At 56.9% G+C, this 17,137-nt stretch overlaps 2 protein-coding genes and 1 non-coding gene across 4 annotated transcripts in view; 2 read left to right on the top strand and 1 right to left on the bottom strand.

Annotated features, from left to right (window-relative positions):
• Positions 1–6,660: 6,660 nt before the first annotated feature.
• On the bottom strand, positions 6,661–16,648 carry OVOL1 (ovo-like zinc finger 1). Its single transcript, XM_014538061.1, has 4 exons — positions 16,594–16,648; positions 10,894–11,111; positions 8,859–9,048; positions 6,661–8,599 (listed from the first exon to the last, which is right to left on the bottom strand). Exons 2-4 carry the CDS (start codon positions 11,023–11,025, stop codon positions 8,304–8,306), a joined length of 618 nt encoding a protein of 205 aa, XP_014393547.1. The 5' UTR covers positions 11,026–11,111; positions 16,594–16,648; the 3' UTR covers positions 6,661–8,303.
• On the top strand, positions 7,306–16,562 carry LOC102257181. Its single transcript, XR_001361718.1, has 5 exons — positions 7,306–7,391; positions 10,229–10,381; positions 10,764–10,885; positions 12,760–12,881; positions 16,247–16,562. It is a non-coding gene; the product is annotated as an uncharacterized LOC102257181 (transcript).
• Positions 16,587–17,137, top strand: part of AP5B1 (adaptor-related protein complex 5, beta 1 subunit) — a 14,628-nt gene continuing 14,077 nt past the window's right edge. The window contains exon 1 of one of the 2 annotated variants that reach the window (XM_014538052.1): positions 16,587–16,658. The gene's annotated coding sequence lies outside the window, so the exon portion shown is untranslated. Of the gene's footprint in view, positions 16,901–17,137 lie in introns of both variants that reach the window. The other variant, XM_014538051.1, reaches the window with a different exon arrangement.

Raw genomic sequence — 17,137 nt, 5'->3', positions numbered from 1 at the left:
CATATGATTTTGATCATGTTGAATTTCTTTTATGAATAGGTTCTCCACACTATTTGTCAGGGTGGTTTTTTAAAAAAAATATATTTTTATTGATTTCAGAGAGGAAGGGAGAGGGAGAGAGAGAAACATCAATGATGAGAGAGAATCATTGATCAGTTGCCCCCTGCACACCCCCTACTGGGGATTGAGCCCACAACCCGGGCATGTGCCCTTGACCAGAATCGAACCCAGGACCCTTCAGGCTGACGCTCTATCCACTGAGCCAAACCAGCTAGGGCTATTTGTCAGTTTTTAATGGTATATTTTATTCTTATTGATATGTAAGAACTCTTTATATTAAGGCTAAAAATTTACCTGCCAAAAACTCATTTGGACATCACATTTTAATGCACCACGTTGAATTTGGATACATATTGATTCTCCCCGACTCTCCCACCGAGACCACGAATGCTTTGCTCTTTTCCCTCTTCTTGCACTTTAACAAATTCCCCCCAAACAAAGCAGACTCAGGAGAGGGCTCTGCCTCAGGGCTCACCCTCAGAGCACTTGGGCCTCCTAAGGGAAGCTCCCATCCCTTCTGTCCTGACCTCCAGGACCTCCTCTCCTCCCCTTACACCCGAGGCTGCCAGGGCTGGGGCGGGGGATGCTGGTGGCCCTAGAGGTTCCTGCTCACGGCTGAGACATGAGTGTCTAGAACTCCTGGGAGATCGTGGGAGAGACGGGGGTGGGTATTAGCATTAGAGGAGACTCATCTTGTTGGGGTGGGGAAAGCCTGTCAGGTCTGTCATGGCAGGAATGTAGAGAACCCCACTCTCCAAGGGCCCCTCTTCCAAGCAAGGCCCTAATGGCCGGGGCTCTGGCATGGCGGTGGCAGCCAGCCTGCCCTCCTCTTCCCAGGCGGGTCCGCTCCTTTGCCCTGTTATTACCGCTGGCAGGTTCGTGTGTGCCTCTGGCAAAGGGGACACAAGTTCTACCAGTTCTCCTGGGTTCCTTCAGCAGCTCGCCCGCTGCGCTGCGTGTGGGGAGAGGGAGGCGCCTGGGCCTGTTACCTGGAGTCCCCCTCAGAGGCGGGGGAGGCGGAGAGGGGCCGGCTGGAGCCGGCTGGACTGGATGGGCCTAGGTGGTGAGGACAGGATGAGTTTCTTAGCGAGATCACTACCTTGGAAAACTGGGACTGTGGGGAGGAGGTCAGGTACACGCGGAGGCGGATGCTGGGAGTTCCTGCCGGAGCTCCTAGGGGTTTGGAACGTCCTGACCCACTCCTGGTCCCTCTCGCCCTTCCTCCGGTTTAACAGGAATATTTAAGACAGCGGTGGCTGCGACATTCGCGGGAACAGCACACCTGGCATTTCTGGGGTAGAAGCTAGACCCCCAGCTCTTGGGCCCTTGCTCCCCCCCCCCCAATGGCTTTTCCCCTGCAGTTGGGCTTAGGTCCTTCCAGAACTCTCTCCTCTTGTATTTCTTGGGAAGACAGTGTGATGGCTACAGAGAGCCAGTCCGGGCATCTGCTGCCGGGTGGCCGTGGGGGCTTTGGCAGGTGGTTGGTCTCCTAGGCTCCTCTTTCCTGCCTGGAGAGACAGTGATGGGGACGGTGCAGGAGCCGGGCAGATGGTGCACGCGTGGGGCGCCCCCCTGCCAGGGCTTCTCCCTCCTTTCCCTCTTCTCAGCTCTGTTGACATGGGTGACATTTGGGGGCTTCAGAGATGGCTACTCAAGGGTGGGCCCCTTCCTGCTGTCCTCAGTTCTCACCCGCTGCTGCTCCTGTCCCTTCACTCTCCCGACTGGCCACGCCCGTTTCCCCCAGGAAGGTGAACTCAGGAGCTCGGGGCCGGGCCTCGTTCAGCTGTGTTCCCCGCCTCAGCACAGCGCTTGGCACAGAGCAGGTGCTCAGTGTCAGTAAATGAAGAACCGAAAGGAAAGGGGCCCCCATTCCAGGCATTGCTAATTTGAAAGTCAAGAGCCCCAGTTGAGTCCAGCAGCCCTAGGCCAGAGGCTGGCTCCCTATCCCCTGACCTTGAGCCAGGTACTGCGTCTCCCCAGCCTCAACTTCTCTGTCTAAAAATAGGAACAGTAATGACTACCTCCCAGGGTGGTTGTGGGGGTTCGCGATGACGTCAGAGAGAAGCCCAGGATGATGCTGGCAGCGAGTATAGGAGCTCCATAAACGGAAGGGGTGATTAGCTGCTGTTCTAGGACTGTTTACCTACGTGCCGAAAGCCAAATGCTTGCCCCAAGCACTCGGGGGTTAGCAGGGCCCGTGGCCCTGCATCTCAGCGCCCCGGGAGCCTCTTGGTGTGGTCTCCTACCCAGTGCGTGGCCCCTCTGCTCTGGGCAATGAGACCTCTGCTGCGGTGCTTGTGGGCAGGGCGGCCAGCAGCTTGGACACAGCAGCTGAGCGGTGGCACTCGTGGCTCCGCCTGGGGCAGCTCGGCCAGGTCTCCTCTCGGTGGTGTTGGGGCGGGTTAGCTGCCCCTCAGGTCTGGAGTCGGAGGTGGGGGCTCCCGTTTGACATTGAGGCCGGGTGTGCAGTGCCACCAGCTCAGCCCGCACATCGCTGAGCAGTTTTAGGCGCCTGATTTGTGTTTCTTTCTGCTTGGAAGGCCGGTCAGGGAGAAGTAGTACTCCACCGTTTCATGTGGAGAGAGCAGGTGAGGAACAGGGGAACCACTCACGCCATACCCAGCTCTTACATTCAGGACGCAGACCTGGCGGCTCGCTCCGTGCACCGCCCCTTCCCAGGACCAGACTCTCCACACCTGACTCAGCCTCCCCTCCAGCGCGGCCCTGCAGTGCTGTGGGCCTGAGCCACACACCACACCCCCCCCCGCCCCCCGCTCATGTCAGCGAGTCTGCTGCCCAGGAGGAGAGCTGCCAGGCAAGGAGGGCGATCTCAGGGGCACTGAGAGGAGTGGCTGGTTGCTTACAGGAAGGAACTCTAAGCTGGGCGCATTGGCTTGGGGGTTGGGAGCTAGAGTTTCAAAACAGACTCTAGAAACATGGGAGGGGGCTGGCGTGAGGAAAGGAGGAGGGCGGGTTGTCTGGGACATGAAGAGTCGGGGACATCCTGGGTCAGGTGGCTGCCATCACCTGAGGGAGTGGACTGGTCTTGGGAGGCCCCAGAAGACGGGCCAGAGCCGGTGGCAGTGAGAGGGGAGCCCCTGCCCACTGCGCGTCCACATCCTCATCACCCCAAGCTGGAGGATGGAACAGCCTCCCAACTGGTGTCACTCTAGCTGGTGGCTTCCTCTCCATTTCATTCTGTTCTCTGGCTCTGCTTCCCGGGGAATGGCGATTAGGCCTGGAAGTCCTGACCACTGCGCTTTGGCCTGTCCTTGTAGAATCTTGTTGGTGGAAAGAGCCTTGGAGATCATCGTTGGCCTTCAGCCCTGTGACCCAGTCCCTCTGGAGGTTCCTAACAAATGGCCCCCAGTCTGGCCAGCAACCCTACGGTGACCATGCCCGGGCTCCTGCCCCCAGCAGCCACCCTGTGGTTACGCTGTGCGAGGGAGTCTGTTCCCACAACCCCACTTCTGACCCAGGGTCTGCCCACTGGAACTGCCGGAATAAGCGGATAAGCCGTTTCCCTCTGCCAGCAGCCATGTTCCCACTCTGAGCAGCTTCTCAGCCTTAGAGCCGCCTCACCTCCATTGCAGTTTGTCAGTTTCCTCGAGGCTTTTATGGAAATGGGGGCCTAGCAACAAAGTCTTTATAACAGAAAGGGCCTTTAAAAATATTTCTTTTTCATTGGTTTCAGAGAGGAAGGGAGAGGGAGAGAGAGATAGAAACATCAGTGATGAAAGAGAACCATTGATTGGCTGCCTCCTGCATGCCCCACACTGGGAATCCAGCCTGCAACCCAGGCATGTGCCCTGACCTGGAATGGAACCGTGATCTCCTGGTTCATGGGTCGAGGCTCAACCACTGAACCATGCCAGCCGGGCAGAAAGGGACTTTTGAACGTAGGAACTCACCTTATTTTATAGATGAGAAAACTGAGAGGTTTGGTCACTTGCCGAAGGCCACACAGACAGCATGAGGCAGGGCTGGGCCTCAACCGGTCTCTGCTCTTCCCCTGCCACCCACTGACTGCTGCCTAGCCCAGGGCGGGGAGGTGGTCTTGGTTGCCACATCTCTGTTATTGTCAAAGATCACATTAGCTTTTCGGGGAGCAGCCCCATCTCCCTGTTGACGTGTTGAATTTCAAGTCTACTAACACCCTAAATCAGTGGTTCTCAACCTTCCTAATGCCGCGACCCTTTAATACAGTTCCTCATGTTGTGGTGACCCCCAATTTCATTGTTACAAATTGAACATAATTAAAGCATAGTGATTAATCACAAAACAATATGTAATTATATATGTGTTTTCCGATGGTCTTAGGCGACCCCTGTGAAAGGGTTGTTCGATCCCCAAAGGGGTCGCGACCCACAGGTTGAGAACTGCTGCCCTAAATTGTTTTATAACTTTATTTTCTTCTCATTGTAAAAATAATATATGCCATTGTAGAAAAAAATTAGGAAATACATGAAAAATATAAAGTAGAAACCTTTATAGCACTTCCTGTTGTAAAGTTTTCCCACCTTGCACTGGTTGCCGTGTTTTTCGGTGTGAAAATAGAACTCTACCTTCATCCTCATAAGACCCTCTTGCTAGGTCCCAGTCAGCTCTCCTGTCTCTCAGAATCTTGTTTTGTTACCAGTTCTTATTGGCACCGGGGCAGGGCTCAAAAAACACCCGTGCTGTGGCTGACGGACCGAATGGTGCAAGCATCCAGATTGTCAATGGAAATACAGACATACCTCGTTTTATTGTGACCTGCTTTATTGTCCCTCATAGATGTTGCGGATTCTGTTGTTTTTCATTCATTCATTCATTCATTTTAAATATATTTTTATTGATTTCAGAGAAGGAGAGGGAGAGAGAGATAGAAACATCAATGATGAGGAGAATCACTGAGTAGCTGCCTCCTGCACACCTCCTACTGGGGATTGAGCCCACAACCTGGGCATGTGCCCTTGACCAGAATCGAACCCGGGACCCGTCAATCCACAGGCCAACACTCTATCCACTGGGCAAAACCAGCCAGGCCCTGACCCTAAAACACCTTCGCTTTTCTTTTGTTCTGTTCAGATCCTCCCATTTTCCCAGACCAGCTGGATCCCACCTCTTCCAAGAAGTCTTTATTGTTTCAGATACAAAGACTCTTCCAAGAAGTCTTTATTGTTTCAGATACAAAGACTCTTTGGGGTTCCAGAGCATCTGTAGTGCAGCCATGCCATTTGTCCTTAGTTATAGAATGACTTGCACTGATCACTTCCCTCTCCTGGCTGGGCCTAGTTCCGTCAGTGAGGGACCCGTATCGCTCTTGTTTCCCTCATGGTATCCATCCTACAAAGCCTGGAGATCATGATGAGCCCCCAAATGATCTGGCTGGGAAAAAAAAGTGACTGGCCCGAGCCTGCTAGGGAAGGTGTCCGAGCCTTGAGCTTCTCTGAGGAATGGGAGAGAATAGAGCTCAGAGGGGGCCCCAGGACCCTCCCCACACCCCATCCCTGGCTTCCTGGAAGCCTGTCTGTCCTCAGCTCCTCCTCCAGTTTACATAGCGGTTAATCATCTGGGCTCCAACAATGGGCTCTGCTCCCCGTGGGACCTGTGAAAAGGAGATTTGGTTGGTCTTTCCCATGGGGGCCCTTGAGATAAGAGCGATCCTCTGTGCCTAGCTATTTAAAGAGACACAGGAGAGTTAGTGGCCCTTTCCAATCCTCGGGGCTTCTCACAGGGAGCCTTGGAGGTCAGATCAATGTTTTCCTTCCTCCTCACAGCACCAAGAGCACTGACCCTTCCCGCGCCTCCCGGAGCATCACGCCAGGGGCCCAGCCTGGCAGCTCCCCTCCCCTCCTCGTCCACCTGGCGGGGCGTGACGGGAGAATACCGACCTGGGACTCGGAGACCAGGGCAATAAGGTCTCCCCGACGATCCTGGGTCGGTGATGGGAGGACCAGGTCATCTCTAGATTTGCTGTTACTTTGCATTTCCTTGAGGTGCCACGAGGTCTCCTGGTCTCTACATAGCAGTGTGCACAGTGCTTGCAGGCATAGACCTGAGCCGGTCTGGTTTGTGTCCAGCTCCATTACTGGTTAGTCGGAGACTGGGCCAGCCACCTGACTTCTCTCTGCCGGGTGGCGACAGCCTCCTGCCTCAGAGGGCGGCTGGAAGGTCCAGTGAGCTGATGCGTACAACACACGAGTGTGCCTGGCACAGACTACATCGCGGTGTCTGACCCGGAAGTGACATGAACTGTGTGCCCTATTATTTGGGAATGTGGCTCTTCCTCCTATGGTCCTGGCAGGCTGTTGGGAACAGACGCCAGACTGGACCCGAGTGATTGTACCCGCCCAATGGAAAGCCTTGTATCAGGATGTGGGAGCATCAGGCAGGCAGAGAGCCCTGGGCGAGGCCCCGCCAGTCTGGGGTCTGCAGGTACTGACTTCGAGACCAGAGGCAGGCCACCCAATCTGTCTGGGTCAGGCCTTGTCTGAACCCACTGGTAACCGTAAGAGGATAAAACTTTTAATAGAATGCATCAATTGTTTTGATTAATTTCCTGCAAGTGGAAATAGGCCTATAAGACAAACAACAACAAAAAACAAAACAAAAAAACACAGAAAAAAGTTTCTTTTATTTTAATAATTGGAGAGAAAGTTATAAAATAGACAACACAGAGCCTTGTGACTCCCTCAGATTGGCAAGGAACATGGGGATACAGACATGTAAACAAACAGAGCTTCCAGATGTTATTTAGTCCTATAGAACTTCCAGAACACAGCAGCGCCCATGCTCTGCAGGCAAGTAAAGCAAGTCTCCATGCAGAGGGCAGCGAGAGGCTCCTTGCCCTCAGCCGGGCTGTGCGATGCTGCTCTCCCTGGGCACGTCTTCAGGGGTGGCCCGGCGGCTGTGTTCTGTGGACCACTTTGAAGTGTGCCTTCTCGCTCTTCTTCAACCCCTGCCCAGCTCTCCCCTGACCCACGCCCCGTTCCTGTTATTAGCAGGAAACCTGCCAAGCTAAGGGAGCCTGGCGAGTCCCTCAGTTGGAGCCACTGGCTCGAGACCCAGCCTTGCTACTTGAAAAACAGAAAAAAGGCTACAAATATAACTTATTAGCCATCTAATACTGTCCTCCCGCTACAGGTTTCTGATGTGTCTGGTTATAATTCTGTCCCAATTTTTGGCTGTTGTTCTCAGGTTTTTGACTCAACCAGGAAAAGAGCAGGCCTTGTGGCCTGGCCTGGACTCTTCTGTGCTTCAGGCCTCAGCTCTGGGCCTCTTAAAGATTCTCCCCACCTGGCTCACCCCTGAAGCTAGACCCAGACAAGCCCTCAACCTCCCAAACCGTGAGCTGTTACGCACAAGTCTGTTATCTGATCAGAAGGCCCTTGGTCGGCCCAGGCTGCCTGGAAGCAGTGGGAGGGAGGCAGAGCTGTGGGAGGGAAGAGCAGATGGGATGTGCTGTCCTGGTGGCAGGGGACCAGACAAAGCCCGAGGAAAGACACAGGTAGCAGGAAGCTTGGGGCGTCAGGGTAGCCACCCCAGAACCACGGCACGGAGCACGTGAAATGTCCAGGATAAATAGAATCTCATGGGAGAGAGATAAGCCAGCTCCATCCTCTCTTAAAAATAGTCGCCATCAGCACCAAAAATATATTAATATCTATACATTTGTCATCTTTTAAAAAAAGGGAATAAAACCTCCTTGGCACCTTGTCATTGATTTTTTAAAATGAGGTGATATGTGGAAAGGCCTCCCGTGTGTGCAGGCACGCACATCTTCAGTGTGCACACGCGCCCCGCAGAGGGCAGAGCCCTGCAGCCCTGGGCGTCAGAAGCACTGCCAGGCAGGTCATCGCCAAGCCCACGGCCATCTCTCACAGGGTGCTTTTTGCCAGTGCTCCTGGCCCTGCCACCCACAGGGGACCAGCAGCCCCACCCTGTGCTCCAGAGGCAGAAGGGTCACAGGACCACCCTCCTCCGGGAAAGAGTTCCTGGCTCTGCAGGTGTGCTGCTTCCTCAAAGGCAGTCCTGGCCTGGCCCCTGCCCCAGACGTCTGCCTGTCTGCCCATAATACAAGCTTGGATCAGCCTCCGCCCAAAATACAAAAAGGCCGACATGAGCAGAGGTCAGTGCGGGGCCGGGTGAGCACACATCCTGGGGCTTCAGTCCCGATCACCAGTGTTCCAGCAGGAGGCCGCAGGAGGTGGACTGGCCAGGCCGCAGGGTGGTGGCCCTTCCTGGGCCAGATGGCACACTCAGAGGTGGTGGTTGCTCTGCAGCAGGGAGTTGACGGTGTTCTGCAGGGCCACGGCCACCTTCTTGGAGGTCTTGCGCAGCAGTGGGCTGTCGGGATGGTGCTCCTTCAGGTGCAGGATGTGGCCCTCCTGGCTCTCGGACGTGCAGCCGCACTCCTCGCACACGTACAGCTTGGCCCGCCGCTCCTTGTACGCGTACTTCTGCTGCACGCCATGGATCTTCTTGAGATGAGACTCCAGGGAGCAGCGCTGCGTGAAGGCCTTGTCACACAGGCTGCATTTGTAGGGCCTCACGCCTGCGAGGAGGACAGGGCTGGGCGTCAGGGACCTGACAGCAGCTTCCCGGGCACAGAAAGGCCCGGCCACCTAACTCTGGGGAAGAGGAAGGGACGGAGGCCTGTGCCTCTCCAGCTCCCCGAGGGCCCGAACTGCTGAGCTGAGGACGGCTTCTGCCCTGAGCTCCGGCGCCCCTCCCAGTCCCCCTCCCCCAGGCAGCAGGCCTGCCGAGTGTCCCACGTGGCCTCAGGCAGGCGCCCACCACGGGGCTCCTCTCACCAGTGTGGGTGCGGACGTGTCTCTTCAGGTCGAAGGTGTCATTGAAACCCTTCCCACAGTAGGTGCAGAGGTGCCTCTTGACGTCGTTGTGACACTTCATGTGGCGATTCAGCATGCGCTGGTAGGTGAAGGCCTTGTGGCAGATGTGGCAGGTGAAGAGGTCTCCACTGGGGCTGTCCCCCAGCGTCACCTGTGGGTAAGGACAGTCTTTGTGACAGATACCCAGCAGTTAGGACTGCAGGTTGGCAGATTGGCAGGACACAAATGCCAGCCCCCAGACCCCCTGAGGAAAGTGACACCACCTGAGGCCACACCTCTGTGCTGCTGGCTCACAGAGATCAGTGGTGACCGGAAAGAATCTCTGAGTCAACGTCAGCCTCCTGTGAGCTTCCCAAGTCCTCTTTCAAGGTTGCCAGCCAGCCCCTTCTTTTCTGGAGACGGGCAGGGAACTCCCTATATAGACAGCCCATTCATCCTCAGTGATTCTACCTGCTAGAACGTTCTCCCCTTCGCTGAGCCCAAATCTTTCCCTGTCGTTTCTGCTCTCCGTCCTCATTCTATGCCTTGGGCCAGGGAAGAATGTCCACAACAGTCTCCTGCACAGCCTTTCCCGGCGGAGACACCGCTGGGAGCTGGGCCCCTCCAGGTGAGCCCTGCCCCTGGTTTTACTTGAGCCAGGCCTGACATGATATGGTTTGAGTCCCTTTGCTACCTGATGACTTGCTTGCTTATAAGCATTTTTCGTTTTGTTTTTTTGTAGTTGTGGAAAATCTCAAATCTATTCCTAAGTGGAGATGTGGCCTCAACGCCCCACCTCTGTTAATGTTCTGAGGCTGCCTGTACTTGGTGGGTGGCCATCGCTGGCAACTCCTCCTGAGCTCCCTGTGCACTGGGTGCACCTGTCACACCGCACCTCGTCCTCTGTACCCTGGCCCCGGGTAAATGCTCCTTATTGCCAGCTAGTCAAGACCAGGGTTCGCCCTAGCCAGTTTGGCTCAGTGGATAGAGCATCGGCCTGCAGACTGAAGGGTCCAGGGTTCACTTCCAGTCAAGGGCACATGCCCGTTGCAGGCTCGATTCCCAGGCAGCCAATCAATGATTCTCTCTCATCTTTGATGTTTCTGTGTTTCTCTCCCTGTCCCTTCCTCTCTGAATCAATAAAAATATATTTAAAAAAAAAAGACCAGGACTCATTCCAGCACCCGCTCTACGGTGCCCTCTGCTTTCTCTGCATCCCTCCCTCCCTACTGGGGCCCCGGGCTGGGAGGAAGGGGGTGTGGGGATCAGGGGCCCGACGGTGCTGGCTCTCTGGCCAGCCCAGCGCATCTGGGTGTTCCCCTTTCATTACAACACACACTTGGCCTCCGCAGGAAACAGAGGAAAGAACAGGACCCACTGCCAGCTTCTCCAGCCTTTTGGCACATGGACGGTGCTTCAGGAACGCTTCCACTGGATCCTCGCTGCGGGCGCCTCCCGGCCGGGAGCTTTCAGGAAGGAAGGCCCGGCCAGGGCAGCCTGCACAGGTGCGCTCCTCGAAAGCCTGGGGCATGTACCGCTCCCACTGCTGAGCACAGCGGGGCGCCCACCAGGCCTGCCCTAGGCGCAAGGCCTCGAGTGGCACTGGGTGAGGCAGAGACTGTCGAGCACGTGCCTCAGCAGATAGCCAACCACCAGGCCGACTCCAGTCCTCACCCGCATCGCTGCCCGGATGGGGCCCCAGGAGGTGCTGAGCCGGCCTCACGTCTCCCTGATTTTCCTAGGACTTCGGTGGGAACAGGCTCCCCTTGAGGCCAGAAATAAAACTAAACCCCCAGATGGACTCCCAAGGCTTAAATGTCTTTTGAACCCCTCTGCTGCTTCCCCACATGACAGCCTCACTTTAGAGCCACTTTTCATCTCTTCCAGCCCCTGTCTATGCCCAGCGCAGGGTCACCTCTGCAGAAACCTGGACCCAGACCTCAGGCTGGTCTCCACTTAGGTCTCATTTGTGCCACATCTCCTGGGCTGTTCCTCAGAGACAGTGCGAGGTCAGTACCTTCATCTTGGTGCGCAAGAAGCCGTGGTCTCTGCTCTGGGGGTCCGCCAGGCGGCCCATGTCTTCGGAGGGCAGCTGGGCCACCACGCAGGGTCCAGAGGCCACGCTGTAGCCGGAGTCTCGAAGGCTCATGTCCAAAGCCAGGGGGCAAGAAGGGGGCTCAGCCACCGATGGCTCTGGCTCCGGGCAGGGCTGTGGCGGATAGAAGCCCAGGCTGACTGCAGAGAGAAGAATGGCCAGGTGAGGGGCTTGGTGGAGAAAAGGGGGTTCAGTGGGATTTCAGGAAGGCTCCCTGGCAATTAGCTGGCTGGAACCTGGAGCCTCCATCCCACCCCTGGCAGGCATGTGGCAGAGCAGGGCTACCCCAGCCCACTACACACTGCACCTCCCTCCTGCCCCATTAAGGTAATTACAGGTGACGCCAGCCAAGCGCCTCGACCCACAGGCCTGCCCGCTGAGTAATTTGTGTCTTAGCGGAACTGGGAGGACCAAACTGCCCTGCCAATTATCCCTCCGGAGCAGTCTGCCTGCCCCACCTGGGCCAGTCCCTCTGGATTCCAGGCCTCATCCATGCTCCTGGAGGCCTGCGCCCAGGGACTCATCCCTGCCCCGGAAGAGTTCCTGGTGGCCTGAGCCACCCTGGGCCTCTCCTCTAGGCAATTTAGCTGCAGGCTTTAGGGCATTGGGTGCTCCTAGCCCCTTCCTCCTCCGATTGGCCAGTCCCTGCCGTTGTAGCCCAGTAGGGCTCCAGGGACCCCCCTCCCACTGGCCCAGCTTGGCAGGCAAACAGGCCAGGTGGGGTGGAGCAGGGAGGAGGTCAGGGAGCAGCAGGTGGATGCTGCGTAACAGTCTCCTGGGCACCTGCCCAGCTGTTACGCAACCCTCCCCCACAGCAGGGACCGCTCGCTGTACAGTAAGGCTGGGCTCCCGCCCTCCTGGGCACCACCGCCCTCCTCGGCACCGATACCTGGCAGCCTTTGACATGACCGCTCCCCACGACAGACACCTCACACTGAACGGGGCCGGGGAGGCTTGGCCCTGGTCCCCACTAGGGAGGAGGAAGAGTTCTGAGTGACATGGAGACAGGCCTCAGAGCTGGCAGCTGGGGCAAGCAATCTAATGTTTCAGTTTAGTCAAGAATTTTCTTCCAAAAAGGCAAAGCTCTGTACTTAAAACCCACACGTGAGGAGCATTTTCCAAGCCACAGAAGGAAAAACCCAGAGGGGCCAAGAAAGAAAGGACGAGTGAGCCTCAGGGAGAGGGACTTAGAAGGTTGAGTTGGGGTGTCAGGCCCATGACAAGGCCCACTGCTCACAGCTGGTGAGACAGAGGGACCCAGGCAGGAGGGCTGCTGCCCTCAGCTCCTCTCCAGGCCACTGCGACGAGGCCCAGGTGGACAGACGACGTGGCGGGAGGCAGAGGAACGTACGGATGGAGGGTGAATGTGAGACACCGAAGTTTCGGGAGAGGCCCCGGCTCTCGCCCCCTCAAAACACAACAAAGGTCTGACAGAGGAAGAATGCGCGGCCTGCCGCCCAAACCCGTTCTGCTGGCACTGGCGTCCGTCTGTCCGGGGGACTTTAATGAGCCACCTCATTCCGGGAGTTGATTCACCAGTGCCTGGCCCTGGCCTGGCCCCTGAGATGGCGTGGCACCTCCCCAGGCCCTGGAAGGCTGGTCAGCAAGCCCAAGCCGGGGGGTTGGGGTGGGGGGACACGACTCCTGTCTTGCTGCAAGGGCAGCTGTCTATATACACGGGCTGGGGGGGCTGGGGGGCACAGGGGCGTGTCTGAGTGTTGGCGGTTTAGCAGCTATTACAGATCTTGGCCAAGAATTCAAAGCTGAATGACTATTTCCATTTCTCAGTCCAGGTAATGGAACCTCTACCCTCCCCTGTCTTTCGGTGTCGGAGAGCGTGAGTGAGGCTCCGGAGAGTGGGAGCCGGGCCGCACGTGCACATGGAGCCGCAGAGGGAGGAGGGACAGCAGGTGAGGCAGCTGGTGTGGCTCGCAGTTCCCTCTCTAATAGATGGGCTCATGGGTAGTGTTCCAAGGATCCACGCGAGTTTGGGAGGGACCCTGTGCCTGCCTCTCCCATTACACAGAAACCTTGGAATGCTGGTGCTAAGGAACTGGGGACGTGTGCGCCCACCCGGCCTGGCCTCCTTGCTCCTCTAGCTCCACCGAGGGGCAGCCTCATGGCCGCCAGGGTGGGGATGTTTGCCTCATCCTAGCCACCTGCCAAACCTGTCTTCCTGCCACCCCCACGAGCGTGTCCCTGATGCCGCCGCACGCACAGGGAGTGCTCATCGGCGTGCCGCTCCTGTCACTGGGTGTCACTGAGTGTCACCGAGTGGCAGGAGGCAGGAAGCAGAACTGGTTGGGCCCGCCTTGTGCACCTCTGTCCCCTAATTAGATGTTTCCGGCAAGGCGGTGGCCGCTGTGGCTATTCATTGCCCGCCCACAGCTGTGGCGTGTGGCAAGGCCAAGGCCAAACCAGCCTGGCCCTCTCCTCACTCCCTCAGGGGGTTTGCGGGTTCCCCTTCTGTTGCCCAACTTGCCTCCACCTGCATGACATTGAGGGCAGAGGCCCAGAGCAGCCGCCCATCTGAGGGCCTTCCCCTCCCTCACCCTCAGCAAGTCCTGTCTTTCTTGGATTGAAAACTACTGGGCCCTTCCTGGCCGGTGTGGCTCAGTTGGTTGAAGTATCGTCCCATATACCAGAAGGTTGTGGGTTCGATCCCCGGTTGGGGCACATATGGAGGGCAACCAATCAATGTGCCCTCTCACATCAATGTTTCTCTCCCTCCCCTTCATCCCCTGTCTCTAAAATCAATAAGCATATCCTCAGGTGAAGATTAAATCTTTTTTTTAAAGCTATTGGGCCAAATACTGGACAGAGTGCCAGGTCCTGCTCCGTCTAAGGCCTCAGGCCAGGGCTGGGCACGAGGTCTGGTCTCAGCTCTCTGGGGAGAGAGAGCAAGTGAAGCAGATGCGAGGATGCACAGCCTCTGACCCTGGGGCTGGTGCTGGTGCTGACCTGGGGGGTGGGGGTCCACTCAGCTCTGAATGGGGTGGGGGGAACCCACTGCGTCAGTACATCCCAGGTTGGTGTTAGGCCGCCTGACACCCTTATCAGCAAGGGCAGGGGTCTTGTGCCTGTCTCCTTCAGCCCCAGCAGGTCAGCGAGCAATGCCCGAAAGAAAGCCAGTGCCAGCCAACTGGCAGAGGCCGAAGCCCCGGAAACACAATGGGTCTGTCCCTCAGCCTGGTGCTTCCATTCTATGAACGCCAAGTTTTTCTCTCAGGCAGTGTCTTTTCCCCGCTCCCCACCCACTTTTCATACTGCATCTGTAATGAAGTTGAAACTGTGCACTCAGCCCTCACACTAGGTCAGGGGTCCTCAAACTACGGCCCGCGGGCCACATGCAAATACAAATATTGTATTTGTTCCTGTTTTGTTTTTTTACTTCAAAATAAGATATGTGCAGTGTGCATAGGAATTTGTTCATAGTTTTTTTTTTAAACGATAGTCCGGCCCTCCAACGGTCTGAGGGACAGTGAACTGGCCCCCTGTTTAAAAAGTTTGAGGACCCCTGCACTAGGTGGACAGCCCTGACCAGGAACTATGCCCCGTTTGCATCCTTCCTACCCTCCCGTTCAGCACAGGGCTGGGCATCCTGCAGGATCCGCACAAGACTTGTTGGAAGTGAACAGCGTTAAAAAGAAACCCTGATATCAACAAAACCCATGCTTCGCTCCTGTCCTCCCTGTGCCCAGAGGACTTGCCCTCACAGCTCTCCTGCTGGGACAAATGGTCTGGCAGGATTCTGCCTTGGGTCATCCAAGCTAGGGACAAACAGCTTGGCAGCCTGGGTGACGGCACCCCACGGGACAGGTAGGAGTCCCATCTAGCCCACTGCCCAGGCCCAAGTTGCTCTTCTGTCCCCATCCACTGTCTGGCTGTCTACTCTCCCAGCCTTGCTCCCTGGAGAGCTTGGTGACAAGTCGTTCACTGCCAACACTTCCCAGGAATCACAAGAGTAATCATCACCAGCCCCACGAGGGTAGCTCAGTTGGTTAGAGCATTGTCCCGATATGTCAAGGTTGTAGGTTCGATCCCCATTCAGGGCACATACAAGAATCAACCGATGAATGCATAAGTAAGTGGAACAACACCTCTCCCCCCTCCCCCACTCAAATCAATACATTTAAAAAACATCATCATCATCATCATGATCACCAGAGGCCTAATCTCTCCCCACCCCCACACGTGTATTCTGGGACCCAAAGCTGACTTTCGTGGCCTTCAGGGCCAGGTGAGGAAACACCAGTCTCCTGCACAGTAGCCTGTCTGCCTCCTCGGGGTGGGCATGTGCTGAGGAACTGGCAGAACAGGCAGCAGGGGCTCGAAGCAGAGGAGGGGGTGGTTGGGGCCTGCAAGAGGCCCTGGGATGCCCATGTCATTCCAGCTTCCCGGGTCCATCTACCTTCAAGAGCCTTTCTGGCCTCGCGAGATTGAGAGATTGAGGTTGCACTTAAGGCCTTGGAGGACTTGCTCGGTGGGAGCTTCCCCTTCAGACCATGAAATGGAATTCAGCCCCTGGGTACAATGGGTGGGGGCATCCTCAAGAAACCAGCATTACTCCCAGCACTGCAGTCAACATTGACATAACAAAGGAGGAACGCCAGGGGAGACCAGGGGGAGAGGGGAGTGAAGGGCACCGCGGGCAGCATCTTAACCTTAACTGCAAACCCTTTCACCTCCCAGCGTGTGCAGCCATCTCCCACCCCGGTGGCCCCCAGCCACTCCTGGGCTTGTCCCTGGCTTTGGGAGGAGAATGAGGCCCAAGGGAAAGGTTCAGCCCTGGGGATGTGTGTTGGGGGAACCTCTTGAACTGTGCCTCAGGCCGAGAGCCTGGAGTGCTGGTGGGACTGGGCCCAGGGCCTTCAGTCAGTAAAAGTACAACTCCTTCCGCACGCTCTGGTGTTTAAGGGTCTCAGAGGGCCCTGGCGGGAAGGTCAGACCTCAGACACTTCCCTGTTCCCAGCCCCTGCAGTGCCTCTCAGGGGGATGGATGGGGTCAATGCTTAACTGGTCACAACGTGCCCGGTCTGTGAGGTGGGGTGACGGAAACGTGCCCAGCTGGCTCCTGGGGTCACAGTCGACTGGTGATGGATGGCCCAGCCAGGGGACAGGCCAGCCCCCCGCTCCAGCCATCTGAGGCACCCGAGCGTGGCCCGAGAACATTCCATTTCTCATTTCCAAAAACTGGGCAAACTCTCCAGTGCGCCACAGGGCTTTTGAGACAAAATTAAGTTCTTTAACTTCTACCCTTTACTTGACTCCACAGGCTTCTCCCTGGCCAGAGCGGTGAGGACACATCTCACACGCACCTCCATCCTGCAGAGCGAGTGGCCGGCCGGCCTCCCTCGCCTGGATCACAGCGGCAGGTGACACGCCCAGAAGCCCTCCTCTGCACCCGATGGGGCAGCCCTGGGCTGGAGGTCCCCTCAGCCACCCACCGTGGCCGCCGGAACTGCGGGGGGAAAATCACCAGGCCAAAGGAAGTCAATGATTTCAGCAAACGGAATTTCTTTGTCCTTCGTAAAAGTCAACACATGATCTGTTCCTGATTGGGATGTGAAATAAAACTAAAAATAACAGCACAGCGAGTCTCCTGCAAGGCTCTCAGCTCACCTTTACCACAGTCCAAGTTCAGTTATCAGATCCCAGGGAGCAGCTAAGCAGCAAGTCAAACACAGGTGAGGGAGGAGGCGGGAGGGAGGAAGCTCGGCCCTCACCCGCACGGCCCTGCTGGCCCTGGAACCCCCGCAAGAAACTGTAAACAGCCCGGGCGCCGCTCACTCCCCTCTGTGTCCGTTTCCCACCGGAGCCCCCGGTGTAAGGAGGCCACGCACGGGGTCTCGGGCTGGAGAGAAGGCCGCCCTAGGACACATCCCGCCAGCGCCGCGGGCCTTTGGACCCCGGTGGGTCGGCCACCCAGGTAACCACAGCGCCTTTTCCAGAAACGTATTCGGGAGAGAAACTGAGGCAAGAGCCCGCACAGGGCCCCCACCGCCCTCATTTCTCCACTTTTCTCCAAGGCCTGGGGCGGTGCCAGGGAGCCCGCGGATCAAGGGTCAAAGTCGGTTGGTTAATTACAACCGCTCCCCCCTTGGAGGCGCGGGACGGGTGCTTGGCACATCCCGCCCCGCCCCCAGGCCCGGGGAGGGGGCGTCCG

This window comes from Myotis brandtii, unplaced genomic scaffold (assembly GCF_000412655.1).
Source record: "Myotis brandtii unplaced genomic scaffold, ASM41265v1 scaffold187, whole genome shotgun sequence".
Taxonomy (NCBI): domain Eukaryota; kingdom Metazoa; phylum Chordata; class Mammalia; order Chiroptera; family Vespertilionidae; genus Myotis; species Myotis brandtii.
The sequence above is the reverse complement of the archived record's forward strand: the minus strand, read 5'-3'. Positions and strand labels throughout refer to the sequence as shown.